This window comes from Mesitornis unicolor, unplaced genomic scaffold (genome assembly GCF_000695765.1).
Source record: "Mesitornis unicolor isolate BGI_N332 unplaced genomic scaffold, ASM69576v1 scaffold11513, whole genome shotgun sequence".
NCBI classification, from domain to species: domain Eukaryota; kingdom Metazoa; phylum Chordata; class Aves; order Mesitornithiformes; family Mesitornithidae; genus Mesitornis; species Mesitornis unicolor.
The window spans coordinates 49,925-67,504 of NW_010175347.1; the positions used below are offsets into that span (position 1 = coordinate 49,925).

Here is a 17,580-nt window from a genome sequence, read left to right on the forward strand (position 1 = left end):
AATGATGTGAATAAGGATTTACTTCTTTTAAATTTAGAATATATCCAATTCTGTTTTATAGGTAGAATCTTTCATAAAGGACTCTTAACTTTTGAGGAAAAAATAAAATCCAAAGTCTGAGTACAGAAAACTTGTCAGTAGAATACATAATCTTACGAACAAGTAAATATAAGCTGCTTTATTTTTTTAAGAACACTGAACAATCAACTGTTCTAACAAACTCATTATTAAGGAAGTGTTGCTGGAGCTGCACTTGCATATGCTGACTTGTGGAGATAAATGTTAAGAAAATTTTGCTATGATATAAATAGTTTGAAAATACTACAGTTTGTTTGCTTCACCCAGTGGTGGCAAGAACAACAGGTGAGGAGTGGTTATATCTCTAGTTTCATATTGTAATTTTATTTTATTTATATTTTACAAGTTTTAAGAGAAACAAACATGATAGAGTTTAGCACCCTCTTGAGAAGGACTAGAGTGAGGAAAAAAACTCATGAGGCGATAGGTACCGCCTAGAAGGAGCTGCAGTTACTGCTGTCTTGTCGTTTAGACAAATTCAGTTTTTCAACTTTAAATTGATTTGTGTTTCCAAAAACTGCAGGTCTGTGGAACCTCTCATTTTGCTCAACAAACATAGAAATCTTGATAAATTGTGCAGATTTTAAAAACTTTCTTAATTTAGTTGTTCAACTTTAAGTTCACCTTAGTAAACATTGGCTAGAGACAAGCCAGGCTCTTTGTATTTGGTGTAGATTTCTGTTATGTAATTTAGTGAATTTTATGTATGGTGATGTTTTTCCTTCTCCTCTTCTTGGTTTAGGATATGATCAACTGTATTGGTGGAGTAAATGTGTTGTTTCCATTGCTGGAGCAGATCAGTTTTCTTGGTGGACAGATGCCTGAGAAGTCTGAGGGGGAAACTCTACCTGCAGAACTAGTTACTCCTGTTGAGGGGGACTGGGTGGTATTGTCATCCACAAAAGCATCAGGTAGGAAAGTACAGTTGAACTGACATAATTTTAAACCTTTATTTTTAAAGGTCTTCCTGTGAATGACAAAAAGCCATTTTATTATGTGCTGGCTTTTCCAGAGTACCTGTGTATATCTGAAAGGCTCTTTCTGTTCCTAGATATGTTGTGGATATGGAATACCATAAGTTTGGCACTATGTAAAATTAACTTAGTAACATATTTCAAATATAGCTATATTTTATAGCATTATTTTTATTTTCATGATTTACTATTGCATTAGTGTAAAAGTATGCAATTTTAAAACTTCTGTTCCAAAAAGTTTGTTCTGATTATTTTGAGAAATTATGTTTGATGCAAAGCCTACTAATATTAATAGGAGGAGCTTTCCTACAACTTGAGTGCTGGATCAGACTGCCACATAAAGACTTTGCAGCATCAGAACAGTACTGTTCAGCAGTCAGCCACACTTTTATTTTTTTAAGAAAACATTCAGACTCCTACCTCTTCCACACATGGATTTTAGTATTAAAAAAAAAAAAAAAATTGAAAGAAAGCTTTCATCTTAACAGAAGCCACTTGGAAATTAGACCTTGCAAATTTTTTTTGTTTCAAATGTGAAATAGTGGAGTAAAGTAAAAAAAAAATCTCTTTGTCTCTTAATTGTTTGCATGTCATGGCTAGAAAGTGTTAGTCTGCAACTAGAGAGGGAGAATAACTGTAGCATATGTGAAAGATTGGAACAGAAAGAAAAGTTTGTAACATACAGCCAGATGGATTGAACAACTGAAGTCAGGACTGGAGTAGCTTTTTTCTGGAGAGGCATGGAATGACTATGTCTCTGCAGTGGAAAAATCTAGAGACAGCTTATAACTAGAGAATAAACAGAAAAGGGGTCAAGGAATTCAGGAAACAGTGAAGAATATGCTTGATTTTACTTCTTTCCCTCTACTTTTATCTAGTGGTCCAAAAATAAACCATGAGGCTTTTGCTACCATTGTTCTGTTTTGCAGAAGCACGCCTGGAGAAGAACATTATTGCAACTTTCATCTTGACGATAAAACATTTTATTCAGAGACATGATGTTAATCAAGAAAATCTTATTCACTCCCATGGAGTTGCCACCCTAGGAGCCTTGTTAAAAAAGGTGAGCAAATTTGAGAAATGCCCTTTAGTAATGAATGTTATGGATGAGGTCCTGAGTACTTTGAAATGTTCTTATTTTGGCCAGGATGTGAAGGTCTTTAAAGGTGTCTCCTTAGTACATGCTTTTTTTTCCTTGTGTTTCTGAAAACAAAAAGGTGTGAGAAGTTTGTCTTGATCTGCAAAGTGAAACACAGTGTTTTGTATTTTTTCATGTGCTGCTTTTTTATTACAGTTATTGTGTTGTATGATTCTTCATCTAGACTGATTTTGTGTTTCTTATTGCTTTATTGGAGTCAGACATTGCTGTAGAAGATAAAAGAATCTCAAAATTTTATTTAAAAAGAGAAATTTATTAGGGTATTCAGTATTTTGACTGCTAACACCTGTTGTTATTTTGAAAGGTACCAAGCAACTTAATGGATGTGAATGTACTGATGGCTGTACAGTTGTTGATAGAACAAGTGTCAGTAGAAAAGAACCTGCAGCTTTTGCAACAAATGTATCAACATTTACTTTTTGACTTCAGTATTTGGAACAGTGGGGACTTCCCCTTCAGAATTGGTGAGCTCTTGGACTTGGGCAACTGTGCAAAGTCACAATTCTCTTCACTTGACATAAATCTTTATCTAGGTTCTAATAGAAAACTTTTTATTGTAGGACATATACAATATCTTTCTACAATCATCAAAGACAGCAGAAGACTTTTTAGAAAGAAATATGGCGTGCAATTTCTTCTAGACACACTGAGGATTTATTATGGGTATGAGTTTTACCTCTTTTAACTCCTCATTTATTTTATGTGGCTCTTGGTTTCTTGGTTTGTTTTGCCATCATTCCAGTGAGAAAAAAAATAAATAAAACTACAGGTTGACTTTTGGTGGTTGATTTAATTTTCATAATTGCGTTACTTTTTTTTTTACACTTGACTTACTACTTTTCCTTGACTTCAGTCTTTTTGATAGGTTTATATAAAATTAATGTCAATTACACTAGAAATGCGTGGAAAACTCATTAAAATTACAAAACTGAAGGACTTGCTTACCAACAATGCAAATTAAGTCATAGATCATTACCATTTTGAAAAGGGTGTTTATCATTTTAAGCTGTTTTGTTCTTTTATATTCATGTAGAGTTTGAAGTGGGACTTTTTTAGGAATTTAAAATTTTTGCTTTCCGTCTTGGTGATTTATATTGGTTTATGAACGTAGTTATGTCATTGAGGAAGATTTGCTACAGACCTTGTTATTTCCTTTAGAGGGTGGGAGGGGGAACCTGAAATCTTGATCTGTATCCAGATCAGTACATCTAGATTTCAAAACTTTTACAGACTTGGTAAGTCTGATCTACTATTGCTTATTATGATAAAGTTGCCTTACTTCAGTAAAAATGGATAGCTGGTGCCACAGTATCTGGGTAGATGAAAAATTGCAAAACTAGCACAATCAAATTGTTGTTGATGAGTCATGAGGAACTTCCTTGGGTTGCTTTTCCTGTCTGTTGGTGTATAGGAGTGGCTGTAAAGACAGTGATTTGGCTCCTGATGACCTCAGAACAATACGGATGTCCCTCTATGGACTGATCAAATATTTCCTGAGCAAAGGTGGAACACATGAAGAAATACAGAGCATTGTAGGATATATAGCTGCCATCAGTGAAGAGGAGCAGGTATCCAGTGTGGCATAAATTAATAGTTTAAACTGTACATGTTTTGATTTTGCTTCTTTGTTGTTCAGCAATCTTGTGTCTTGTGTGATTAAGAGTGGGTAATAAAAAATAAAAAGACCACAAGCAAAGTGTTACTTGATGCATGGTTAGATGTAGCTGAGGCAGGTTATAGAAGCACACTGGAAACTTGACAGAGTGCTCTGCAGGTGGCCATATTTTACTGGTTTTTTTTTCTTTTTTCTCCTGAAGCGGGCAGAAAGCACATGATGTGCAATACTGCCATTTGAAAAGTTCTCTTAGTTTATAAAACCAAATGAATTGGACTTCAGCTGATCAGAAGTTGTAATGATACAGTTTGTTTTGTAGACAGAACTTGAACTTGCTTTGTAGCTCAAATTACGTTTTGAAAGGGTGTTCTATATATAGAAAGAATGTATTAAAAAAATTAAATGAAATAATATTGAGCAGAAAAATGTCTATTTTCTAACAAGCAAATGGTAAAATTTAAAAGCCAAGAAAATTTCCCGAAACAAAGCATTGAGTCTGAATGAACTGTGGATTAACTTAGTTGTCTTCGTTTTGCAGCTCTGTGGAATTCTGGATATTGTCTTCAGCCTACTTCATTCCAGCCCAACCTCAGATCAGCTTTTTTTATTGCTTTTTGAACCAGGGAATGCTGATATCCTTTACGCTTTGTTACTGCATCAAAGATACTCTGACAGGCTTAGAGAACTTGTGTTCAAGGTAATGAATTGAATTATATGTTCTTAAATTAATCAGTTGAAGATAAATTTGGATTTTTCAATGGTCTGACTGCAGAAGTGTATGTAACTGCAAAGATATTAATCATCCAAGTTTTAATTTTTTGTACTCTCTGCTGTTATGTTAGCTGCATGTTATTGTTTACTGCCATAGTCATAGGAGAATTGGTGTTGTTTTGAAATAAAGTATTGGGATATTAAAAAAATTAAGTAAGTCTGTGTTGTTTGAGTTAGTTTACAAAATAAACTTTGAAAACAGTGGACCAGCATGTTCTATGATACACAGTTGAGTTTAAGGGGTCTGGATGCTCCTTTATGTTTATTTTGCATTTGTGTGTACTTCTTGCAGATTTTGGAAAAGATGCTGAAATGTACTAAAGTTTATGAACGTAGTAAGCACCGTATGAGACTCAGAGAAGTGGGATACTCTGGACTGGGACTCCTTCTGAATGAATCATTAGTTACTGTTTCTCTTATTAAGAACCTTCTTAACCAGGTTCTGTATGCAGGTAATTGGCGAGTGTTGTGTCTACCACTAGTAAACTTCTGCTGCTCAGATGCAAACATATGTGTGTTTTTCTTTCAGGGAAACCAGAGCTGTTACCTTACAGAGAAGTTCTATTTGAAGTTCTCATTAGTCTTGGCTAATGTTTTCGTAGTTCCATGAAGTTTCTTTCATTTACTACCCCTGAGTGTAGAGGTGACCTCCTGGGCAGTTTTTAATATTTAGCTGTTACATTCTTTTGCATGATATAATTTGTATTGTTTTTTTCTTTCCTCCCTACAGATCCTGCTGTGAATTATAAAGATCTCATAGCTGTAGTGCATCTGGCTCATAGATCAGATATAAATATGAGAGTGGTTATCTGTAGAAAGGTTAGTTGTCTTTATTTGAAACTGGAATACTGTTCTTTAAGCCCATGGGCTGTACAGTGTGATATTTTAATTATTTCTTTGAGACACAGTGGCAGTATTTGTTCCTACTGCTTTCTTTAGCAGTGATGTATGTTGAAAATGAAGCTCATCTGTCGCTTAATGTTGAGTTATATGTATTCAAGTTCTTTTAAAAACAAAAACAAAAAGCAAAGCCTCTGTCATGACTGTCAAATATATTGGATTTTCTACAGGTTAGAGGTAATAGACTCTTTGAATTTACTGAGTTTTCTCAAAGGATGCTTAAGATCATGATCAAAGTTTAGTTTGTATTCTTAATATGTTATTTTGATAAAACAAATCACGGTTCACAAGAGTAATTCTGGATGTGTGGAAGAGATAGGGAAGCAGCAGTGACTTTTTCCTAACCTGACTTCTGTGTGGCTTTTGTCACTGGAATTAGTAGCACTGAATGTAGCTGTGAGACAGTATATTGTCTATTAAGGTTTCTCAAAGTTAAAAAAGTGGACTGATAATATACACTATTGGTAAGCTATTAATACTGCAGCTGTCTTAATTTTATCTATTAAATAGTTCCTAATCAAGCATATTTCCTGTTCTAGATTTTCTGTGTTTTGTTTTTTTGTGTGTGTGTAGTTTTTTGTTTGTTTGTTTTTGTAGACTAGTGTCTGAATAGGATTATTTGTTGTGATAACTGGCTTTTGCAGAAATGTTTGCAGAAGAGCGGCTGAAATATGAGAGCTTTTTTTTCTCCTTTCCCTTCTTAAAAAATATTTTGTGGCTTGTTTACTTATAATTATTGACTGACTATGGCTCGTTTACAAGGTTATAAAGAAAAAAGGAGGACAAAAGAGCTGCAAGATCATAAAATGTCTAATTGAAAAGCTAGAATGAATGCAGTTACAAGCTAAAATTAATGTGTAGGTATATGAGATATCTTTTCCTATCCTTAGGTTTTGCACCTTTTGCATTCCCAATTGGATGCAGCACTACAGATTTCTCAGCAGCTGGGCTGGCAGGACACTTTGATTAGACTGTTCCTGAAAGAAAACTCAGAGGTCCAGATTGGCTTTAAAGAGAACAGAGCTGATTGCTCAAGGGAAGAGGAAAAAAAGCCTTCTGCTGAAGAGCTTCAGAAGCATCAACATCAGACAGAGGGAGACAAAACTGGCAGCTTTGCATCTGTTAATGGTCTGTTTGATCAGTGGAGCTTAGAAGACAACAAATTCCTGGATGTCCCCGCTCATTTCTCTGTCATGCCGCTGGAAGATGCATCCACAGCAGAGATGACTTTTAGGTCGGAGGACCGAGAAGAATTGTGGCACACTAATCCTTCACATTTGAGTTTAGATCTGTCCAGTGTTGACTCTTACGAATTGGCTGACAGTGTGAATCAGATGGCAGAGAGCCAGCCCAGCACACCATCACCTATAGAGAACACAAAACCATTCTCTGGGCAGCCTGACAAAGAACTGGGCATTTTAAGTGATACGGACTTCACTGCTGATCTTTCTTTATTTGAAAACCAAGGAGTAAGTAATTCACTCCCTGTGTGGTTAATTTCTCCTAATGTCTGCAATTTGTGTTTATCTCTTTGGTGATTTCTGTGATGGATAATTAGTGTCTTTTTTTCCCCCTCCCATCTTCCAACAGAAAAGCAAACAATATAGCTCTTCTCTAGTTCCTTTTGTAATGTGTCTTCTTTTTTGGTTGTCTAGTTAAAAAAAACAAACCACCACCAAACAAGCAAAAAGCTACAAACTACCCACCCCTTCTATATTTTAACATCCTTTAGCATTGAAAGGAGGCATGGAGCAGGCTTGCTGTGAAAAAAAAATAAGGGTAGCTAAGGGTCGGTTTGAAATAATGATACAGAACAACATATACAAGCAAGCCATAGTCTCTTATGTTTATGTTATTGTGTATTTAGCTATTGGACTTCAGACTGCAGAATTTTAAAAACACTGAAATATGCAAGCAAAGGGTTTGTGATGGATGAGAAACATTTTGAAGATTTTCTACGCTAGAAGGACTGTAAATATTTATCTTCTTTTGTAGGGAGGTGATAATGAACTCATACAGTTACTTACAGACATCCTACTGTGTATAATGTGGAAAGGCATTGAAAAATCTGATGATGCTGCTTGGATTGAAAGAGGACAGGTGTTTTCTGCACTCACCAAGCTGGGGATAGCTAATGAGTTGCTGCGACCTTCTGATGAAATAAAACTCAAGTGAGTGTTCAAAGATGGATTATTTCATCCCTTTTGAGAGGAAGCGGGAGAAGTAAGGGGTATTAGTGATGCTGGGAAGGGATGGGTGTTTCCCAACAGGATGTACTTTTCTTTGCTCTCTCTTTACATATTCTCAAAAGTATATTCTGCTACTTATTTAATAGTGTCATGTGACCATAAGGTTTTGAAACTCTGTATCGCTCGTTTCATGAGCTTCTTAAAATCTCTTTACTTCATTGGCTTATTGAGAAGACAGCAGTTACGTCACTGCAGAGTGAGAGATTCAGTTAAATACTTAATTGGATTTTTTTTAAGCCACTTACACTTGGAACATGTAATAATTACTCTGGGATTTTGTTTTCCATGCAGGTTGCTGGAGAAGATGTTAGAATGGTCGGTCACTGATAACAGAGATTCAAAAGCTCTCCCTACGCATGCTGAAAATGCCTTCAAGCTCTTGCTAATCGTACAAGATTTCCTGCAGGCAGAAGGACTAGTTAATTCAAATTTATGGACAGAAAAGGTACAGTAACTGCATAATGGAAGTACTGTGTATAGGCTAAAGTAGTAATGAAAAAGTTGTCAGCTTGGAAACTGTTATCCCTTCTAGGCGTATGTTTTTAAGCTATAGATATTCCAGAGTAAGGATTCATAATGGAATGGATTAGATTGCCCCTTAGTGAGGAAAAAAAAAAAGTTTACTTACTACAGGGAATGTAGTTAATTTTATAAATTAATTAGGCCTGTGGATTGAAAATCCAAGTCTCTTCAGACTGGAGAAATATTTAGAAAATGTAGAAGGTAATGAAACAATGTCAGTTGTAGCCTAAGCAGATTTTGCACTGTTTATCAGCATGTATGACTCATCATGTGCATCCTGGATAAAGGAGCAGACAAAACTATGCTCTCAGTTGCCAGCTGAGAAATGTCACTTCTGGGCTTTGACCCATATTGAAGTCTCAACATGATTTTGTGCATATATATTCAAATAACTCAATTTTATATATCAGAGTCAGAAACATGAGGTCTAAGGAAAAAATGACTGGCAAAGACAATAAATAGTAAGGTAAAGAAGCTTTCTGTTATCTGGCCATTTCCCATGCCTTCTTGATTTGTGTGTTGTAGACACTCATAATTTGCCTCAACATTTATGTAATTTGTGGGAGTGGTCTTGCTTCCTTCTGTCTGTGTTGTCATTGCTTTTCCATTTTCTGAGGCTAAAGGGGAGAGGTATTACATGGAAACCATCTTTATATCATGATAAATCCTCAAAAATCAGGGTTTGAAGGGTTAGGGGAGCTCCAGAATACAAACACAGTCTCCATAGGAGTATGGTGAATGCTTCTACTTTATTGTCAAACACAGGCATATTTATATATTACAGAGGAATACATGCGGCATAATATTATTGGTTCAACTATTCGCATAACGCCTCTTATAATGATTGGTTAGTTATATCGCTCACAGCACGCTTTGGTTTTTGCAAGCCTTGTGGTTTCTCTATATCTTTGCTTTAGTTTTCTTTCTCACTGTGTCTTTGTTACCTATTTCCTCAGTTCCGGACCTTCCTTTGATACTTAGTTTCTCGTTCCCCAAACCTTCCTTGGACACAGGGTCTTTCTCAAAGCCTGGATTGTTCACAATACCCCACATTGCAACATGCCCTTGTTGCTGAAGAAACTCCTCTACAAGGGTTTTTTAAAGGCTACTTCTTTTGGAAAAGAAATGCAATGTTAAGTCATCAACACAGTAATTCCTAAGCTGTTCTCCAAAATGACTGCTCATAAATAAACATACCTTAATCTTAAAGCTTGTAATTGTTTGTTTTTAAAAATCTCCTCTTGAAAAATGCTTTGTCTTTTGTTGTGATCTAGCTTTGAGAAAGCTGATTAGAAATGAGATCTCAACTTTGGAGCAATGAGAGTTGTAATTATTGCCAACTATGAATTGAAAATAACAATACTTCCATAATTTATCTTCTACTGTGCCTGGGGAGAATTTAAAGCACCACAGTAGTCTAAGGAGAACAGCTTTCAGTCTGCCACAGAAGCATTCATGTGATCCTGGGCCTTAACAAAAGAATGATTTTACATTTGAGTAATTTATATGGGAATGCATCAAGGTCTATTAGTTGTAAGCAAACATGTGTCAAATGTGTCTCTTGCCTTGTGAATATGTACCTTTCAGAAGGTTTGTGTCACTTCTAGTATCAAAATACTGATGGAAAGGAGTACCTCCTAACTTTTTTAAAATTATTTTTTAAAGACATTAATAGTTGTTCTGAAGTTCCAAGCATTTCAATAAATCAGATATTCATGAAAGAAGTTTTGTTTTCCTTCTCAGAGCACTGTGCATATTGCCATTGCTGGTAAATTATATTAGTATTACACTCAAATAATTGAAAATACAAAGGAAAAGAATGAAATGAAATCCTATATATACTGAATCCAGAAATTGCGAGTTGGTATGGAACCTGTGCTATATTTAATGGTGTCTCTTCAGTCGTCGTAATCCTGCTCATTGAGTCTCTAACTTTTCTAAAGAAATGGCATTTACTGCAGTTAAAATATAGGAAAAACATAAGCATATATACTATATGCTGGTTTTGGGTTTATTCAGGGGAGATACTTGAATTAAAATACTGGGCTAGATAGATTCTTGTAATCAGGAATTGTTTCAAATTACTGATTTAACGGCAGTGTTCTGGACTAATTTTCTGGGTTTGGATAAGTTAGAAGTGTGAATGTGACCTCTTCTTCAGCTCTTAGAAGTTGTTATGTCTCCAGCTGGAGTAGCTGTTGTTAATTTTATTTCATGCAAATCTTCTGTTTTTGCACTAGCTCTTGGAGGAACTAGTGACTCTCATGGATAGCCTGTCAGTCTGGTACTCTACTGGCCTAGAAGCAATCAGGCTCTCACAGGTGCAAGTCCAATTGCTCCTTGGATTCATTGCACAAGATAATTTACAGGTTTGTTGCAAATTCCTGCAAGTGGTACTGTGTTTTACATGCATGTTTGATCTAACTGTTGTGGTTTATGGGGGAGTTACTCATACCAGTGAGCAAACAGATGGCAATCCTTCATCTTTCTATAGGGAAGATATTTTATTGGTTCTTACCATTTGCAAATTTATTCTACAGTCCTGTCAGTGTGCACATCTTGAGCATGAGAAAGAGGCAGAGGGCAAGCTATTTGAAGATGGGACTATGTAGGCACTAGAGGCAGTAAGATAGTGATTCTGATCATGACTTTTTGTTTCTACCATAAAATATATTTGTTAGCAGTTTCAGGTTGACATACCTTAAGTACACGTGAACTTTTGGAACAAAGTTAGCAGAGCTATGCCTGGAATATCAGCTCTTCAGTAAAGCTAGGAGTGTTAGTTTAGGTATGTGATTGTCTTCATGCAGCTATGTGACTTAAGGGTTACAGCTGATTCAGTTTTGATCATCACAGGATGAATAAGTGATAAGTGCCCATATTTGATGCATATGTGCCTTCAGGCTACCTGGGATGCAGCTGGAATATGTACATACTTCTGTGCTAAAAGATAGGTGCTAAAAATTACTGTTTGGAGGATTACATTAATTTTTTGTTGTTTGACTGTGTAGGTCTGTGCTATGGCAGCAGCCAAACTAAACACCCTTCTTCAGACCAAAGTAATTGAGAGCCAGCCTGAAGCATGCTACCTCTTGGGGAAGCTGGAAGGCATTTTAAGTAGATCAATTGAAGAGAAGACAGAAACTTACTCATTTTTGATTCCCCTTGTTCGGACATTGGTATCCAAGATTTATGAACTTCTTTTCATGAACCTGCACCTCCCTTCGTTGCCTCCTACCAATGGCAGCCCATCTTTCTTTGAGGATTTTCAAGAATACTGCAGCTCTGATGAGTGGCAAGTTTATATTGACAAATATGTAAGTTCTAGATTCTTTTTGTGGTTTCCCCCTCTTTTTAGCCACAAAAGCAGAGGAAGTAATTCAGAAATCACTTTGTGCTTTTTACTTTGTTTTGGTTGAACCAGATTATTCCAAATATGAAGCAGTATGAAGAGAATTCATTCAGACATGATCATGAGCAGATGGCACTTTATTGGAAAGATTGTTATGAAGCATTTATGGTGAACATGCATAAGCGAGACCGGGAGAGAGGAGAAAGTAAGCTTAAATTTCAGGTAAGGTTTTCAGTGTGTGCAAGTTGCTCTTAAAAGAACTGTCTCAGGAGTTGCATTCCAAAAGAGGGAGAAACTGGATTCCAGGATGATCCGATTCAAGTGATTGCAGACAGGTTGATAGCTTTAAGATTTTATGGGCAGTGTGACTATGCACACTTGTAGGATATGCTTTTGAATGCTATTGTTATTATTCAAGAGTCTTGTCTGTAAGCAGTTATTTCAGGACAGTAAGCCTTAATCATTGTATATAGCAACCTGGAATTATGCTCAGCTATCAACTACATCTTCTTTTACTCTGATTTATATTTTGAAGTATTAAAACCTCTTCTCCGTTATGAGATGAATCAGTGTGACTTTTTTTTTAACCCTACTTCAATACAATGAAAACACTTAAAATGGTGATCAGTTCCTATTTAATGTGTGGGAAAATTGTTTCTGAACTTACCTTTCTGTGTAAGGACAAGACTCTGTTTAAGCATTAGAATTAACTGGTAATTACAGCAGATATACCTCAGTTACATTTCTAATTTTCCCTGTATATTCTTAATAAGGATCCTTATAGTAAGTCTTCTTTATTTAAGTAGCTAAAGGTAGAATATGGGTTGCATTCTAGAACACCAGAACTTAAATAAAAATCCTAGTGATTATAGTAGGATTTCGAATATTGGCCAGTTTTCTGATTATGAAAAATTGCTTTCGAATGGATTCATCATCGATAACCCATTTTTCATATTTTTAAGACGAAGTTTGGTGCCATTTCTTCCAGTACTAAGCTTTTTAAAATTTCTCTTGTAAGGTTTACCTTAAATTTGCAGAAGTTTTTACAGCTAAACGTTTTTTGTTCCTTCTTAATTTATGAGAATCCTTGCAAACCACAAAACTGTGTTTTCAAAGGTCAGAGTTATTTCAGTCCTAGACTTCTTTTTAATGGTCTTTCAGGAGCATTTTGTGGAACCATTCAGCAGAAAGGCACGACAGGAAAATCTGCGGTACAACAGTATGCTGAAGCAACTTAGTAGTCAACACACAAGTACTCTGAGACAGTGGAGAGCTGCTCAGCTTTACTTGCTCTCTGAACGTGGTCCTTGGTCTGAAATGTAAGAGTGAAGTTCTTAAACCGTATACTTAAAGGGAGTTTTCTCACATGACTGACTTGCTGTTTCACATGGTTAGAACCTTGTCAAATTGACTCTGATAGCCATTCTTGAGATTTGAATTAATATTGAATGCACCTTTTAAAATGTATTCTGAATTTAATTTTAAAAATATGAAGTTTGAAGTGTAATGCTGAGCTGGTTACCTGGCTACTAGATTTTCTTGCCAAGTGACAAAAATTAGTTACCAATAAAGCGACTGCAAAAACTTCAAAAGATCCTATGGATTGATGGCTCTTTTGTTAAAAAAGTGAATAGACTTATTAATAAGGACTTTGAGTTTTTATGCATGAAACTATTTTCAGTTTAAAAGAATGTTTTGTCTGTTGTAGCTTTTGGGGATAAACTTTTAGGTTCTGGATAAAGGGGCTTTTTTGGGTTTTGTTTTTTTTTTTAATTATTTTTTAAATTGTCATTAACTGAAAGTGTGAACAATTTGATATATTTTAGTAGGAAGTAAATACTGTTTACAAAGTGCATTAAGATGACCAGGGCTGTAATATGACATACACAATTAAAATGCAGTTTATTGCTTTTATGTTTTACAATTTACAAGCAGATGACCAGTATTTTTCTAAATATGTACTCTTTTGTAATCAGTTCAGTATATAGGTCTTTATCTTTTAAAGTTCTTTAATGAATATTCTTGTTTTTCTAGGAAACAGCATCCTATTCACTGGAAACTTTCAAATGTAGAAAATTTTTCACGTATGAGACTAAAACTCATGCAGAACTACAACTTCAACTCTCATCAGGATGCTAGTGACCTGAGAGATAATTTAGGTAAAGTTGTATTGTATTTGCTGTTTCACTTGGAATTCTTCAGGCTTCACTGAAGAAAGGTACACACTTCACTCTTTGTATTTAAGAATCAGTATATGGTAGATACACAATTCTTTATTTTTTTTCTTTATTTCCTCTGTTGTAAAATATGTAATACAAGAGTGGTGCTTTGACCTGAAACAGCATCTTCCTACTCTGTAGAACTAATTTCCCCTTGTTGGGACATTTTCGTTGAAATGCATATTTTTGTTGAGGGGGAAAAAAAAAAGCATTCTGTTTTAAAATAAGCAGACACATACCTTTCTTGCATAAGATTTTTTTTTCCAAGAAAAGAAAACAATGAAATGAGGATAAGCAGGCAGTTTTTGTTTAAAACTTTTTAGAGCTTATGATTAAAATGTGTAACTGTGAAGCACTTTGTTTCAGAAGTATGCCAAACAGCTGAGTTAGTGGTGTTAGCTGTTCTTTGTTAGGTGTATTGGATATCAAGACTCAAATGAAAAAAATCTGTAACATGCTTGCAAACTCCAGTAAGCAAAAAAGAAATACAGTGTATTTCCATGGAATCTGCAAGCTTTAAGAGTGACTGACAGAACACTGCCAAATATTTTATTTGAAACGTCCACATTAGAATTCGGTTTAAAATTTTCTGATGTGTTTATATCTTCCCTTTATACTGTTACAATTTGACATACATTTCAGTGTAGTTCAGGGAGTATTTTTGGTGTTCTGCTTGCCCCCAGAAGTATTTAAGAAGTCTGGTTGATTCTTATTCAGTTAAAACCAATATTCAGCAGTAGAAGATTCAGTCAGTAATTGAGCATTCCGAAAGTACTGTTGCAAAAAAATGTTCAGAGCAGAAATGTCTGTTATGATAGGTGTGCACCAGACACAGCCTTCTAGTGAGCCTCTGCTTCTGGAGGTGGTGAAGCAGGTGAAAGTGAGTGACTTGGAAGATGATATTCTTGAACTACCAGAAGAAGACACAGCAGCCAGTTCCAATTTGTAAGTACAGCAGAACAGAATGGTTGAAATTTGTTTCTGTGCTATGGATAAGGAGTGAGAAACAACTTCTGGAGTTGATTAGCTTCCTTCTTTCTTTGGCCTTACAGACCCAGGGCTTTGTAGTGGTTCTGACCAGTAGAAAAGTTGCTGTTGGATTTATCATGGTCAACAATGAGACATAAAGAGCCCCAGGGAAAGGAAGGCAGAGCAGATGTTTGTCAGGATCTGTTAGTGATTAGCTGCTCACAGTTGGACTGAAGTTGAGGCTTTTCTGCTATGTACTTTGGCTGTAATTCTCAAGAGGTGGTCTGCCCTGTAAGGGCATAGACCAGGCTGGAACTGGCTCTTGGCTATAGATGCTGGGGCCATTCCCTATAGCATCAGCTGCGTAGCATGGATGTTTCCTTGGTTGACGTTTATATGCTAGGGTCTCCTGTGTTTAAGAACATTCCAGAGAGAAGGCCTACTGTGCAGGGGAAAATAGCAAATGCTTCACTCCAGTAACTGGACATGTGATATTGTACATGCATCTATGTGTGCTTATGCTGTTGAAGTGCAGTAGAGATGTGGCTTTGATTTGAGTGATACAGATACATTTTCGTGTACCTTAAAGGTTAAATGCTTGCTTGTGATCTGTCATATCTATATACTTCTGAACAGCCATTACTTCAAATGCATTTGAAGTTAACTTTAGTCACATGAACCAGGACTCAGCTCTGCTCTGGCCCAGAGAATTTAAGCATCTAGCAATCAAATAAGAAAGGGAAATGCAGCCTCACGTTTTCATACTTCAAAGGAGGTCAAGTCTGTTGTGCCTGAAACTGAAATAACAAGCCTGAAGAGCAATGCTATGAAGTAGTGTTTGGTAATTTAGTCTGAGACATCCAAAACTACTAATAGAAGTAGCTTCATATAATCATTTATGTTGTACTTTTAATGCCATACGAATTGGATTCTTTTCTGTACTGTACTTGTATCAAGTATCTAAGCAACTGTATAATCTACCCAACCCTGTAATACTTAGTGATATTTTCATAGGGATGAGAAGGACGAACAAAGTCAGAAGGAAAAGCTAATACTGTCTGAAGACTGTGAGCTCATTACAGTAATTGATGTGATACCTGGCAGGCTGGAGATCACTACCCAGCACATCTATTTCTTTGATGGTAGCATTGAAAAAGAGGAAGGTGAGCATGATCAGTATCTCTTTACAGTGCAGTTCAGCATTCTGTTTTTATTATGCTGAGTTTGATTTTTTTGAGAATGTCAAAGTAACGGTAAAGACACAAGTTGTGGATCTGTATTTAAAACTAATATTGTATTTGGTGATCATTGGCTGGCTGATACCTTCAGAATTAAGAATTTGGAACTGTACTTACTGAGCTGTAAAACTGATTCACTATTATTGTTTCTTTAAAAATTAACTTATTAAAGAAAATAGTTTACTGACTAAAAAAAGTCAGTGCCTGTAATTTGCTGCTTAACTGGCACCTCCCTGTTCTCTCTGACAAATAATGTTTCACTCATAAATAGATTAAAAAGTAGTAGTAAGTGCTGATAAGAAAGTAGTAGTATGTAAACATTAATAGTTACATTAATTTAGTGAACTTTAGTAGAACATACATAGTTTAGTATGAAAACAGTGAACCAAAGTGTTTGACCATTAATGGTAAAATTTTCAAAAATGATATATCAAGAGTTTGTCCCCGTGGGAATTCTAAACATAAAAGCTTCTGGTTGTGCCTGTTTAAGAAAGCAAAGGGTTTTGGTTCGTATTTTTTGTCAACAGAATACATTTATATTGTGTCTTTGATCAGAAAGCAGAAACAATTTCTACACTCCATCAGATATTTCCTGCTGCCTCTTTCTTTCAGCAGACAATAGCTGAAGTTAGTAATGTTTTCCTAGCAAAATGGTTAATCAAGCCACGTATGAGATTTGCCTTTTCTAATACCCGTGGGGTGATTGGAAATGGTACTACATTATATCTATATGAAAAGTTTTTGATACATTCCAAGACAGTAATCAAAGTGCTCTTCCTAGGGGTAGGTTTTGATTTCAAATGGCACCTTTCTCAAATTCGAGAGATACATTTGCGTCGGTACAACCTGAGGAGGTCAGCTTTGGAGATCTTCCTTACAGATCAAACCAACTATTTCCTTAACTTCAATAAGGAGGTATGGGTTTCCTAAATTTCCTTGTTTTATATAATTAGCACAAGTGTCAAGTTTAAGTTCACTGATTATATCTGAGTCTGGTGTCTTTCGGAATACTTTAACACTAGTAGCAAAAGGTTTGCTAGATGTAGCCATTGTGGGAAACTAGACTGCAGTCTGTGAAAACCTCAGTCTGGCATCTAAAAACTGATTAATTGTGAAAAGAGGAATAAAACAAGAGTCTTCTTTTTTCTGTCTCTCTCTGTAATGTTACAGAACAATTACTCAACTAAAATTACATCAGTAGTAATCTGAGTATCTTTAAGTCCACATATATTTTTAGACTCTGAGCACATCAGTTACAAAGCAAAGGAGACTTTTGATTTTGCCACAACATTGGAAATCCATTGTTATGTCTATATTCCATGGTTTAGGATTAGTGAACTGTTTGGGCTGTTTTCTTTTCACCCCTCTAGATAATGTCCGTGATGGTTTGTACATGGGTCTAAGACAAATACCAGAACTTAGGATGAGTTATGCACTAGTAGCTCAGTTTGTGAATAGCTCCTATAAAATGTTGTTTGATTGTTTTGGGGCTTTTTTTAAAGTAAATAAACCTTTGCAATAGTTTTGTAGGGAA

At 35.7% G+C, this 17,580-nt stretch overlaps 1 protein-coding gene across 1 annotated transcript in view; it reads left to right on the plus strand.

The window, feature by feature from the left end:
• Window positions 1-17,580, plus strand: part of NBEAL1 (neurobeachin-like 1) — a gene marked incomplete at both ends in the record, with an annotated part of 55,769 nt that overhangs the window by 31,643 nt on the left and 6,546 nt on the right. The window contains 19 exons of the mRNA XM_010181353.1: window positions 821-989; window positions 1,982-2,115; window positions 2,516-2,675; window positions 2,772-2,874; window positions 3,626-3,779; window positions 4,365-4,523; window positions 4,890-5,049; window positions 5,328-5,416; window positions 6,388-6,966; window positions 7,493-7,668; window positions 8,038-8,191; window positions 10,509-10,637; window positions 11,280-11,585; window positions 11,693-11,842; window positions 12,782-12,939; window positions 13,655-13,779; window positions 14,658-14,784; window positions 15,823-15,971; window positions 16,828-16,961. Coding sequence (XP_010179655.1) covers window positions 821-989; window positions 1,982-2,115; window positions 2,516-2,675; window positions 2,772-2,874; window positions 3,626-3,779; window positions 4,365-4,523; window positions 4,890-5,049; window positions 5,328-5,416; window positions 6,388-6,966; window positions 7,493-7,668; window positions 8,038-8,191; window positions 10,509-10,637; window positions 11,280-11,585; window positions 11,693-11,842; window positions 12,782-12,939; window positions 13,655-13,779; window positions 14,658-14,784; window positions 15,823-15,971; window positions 16,828-16,961 — 3,315 coding nt within the window. The remainder of the gene's footprint in view (window positions 1-820; window positions 990-1,981; window positions 2,116-2,515; window positions 2,676-2,771; window positions 2,875-3,625; window positions 3,780-4,364; window positions 4,524-4,889; window positions 5,050-5,327; window positions 5,417-6,387; window positions 6,967-7,492; window positions 7,669-8,037; window positions 8,192-10,508; window positions 10,638-11,279; window positions 11,586-11,692; window positions 11,843-12,781; window positions 12,940-13,654; window positions 13,780-14,657; window positions 14,785-15,822; window positions 15,972-16,827; window positions 16,962-17,580) is intronic.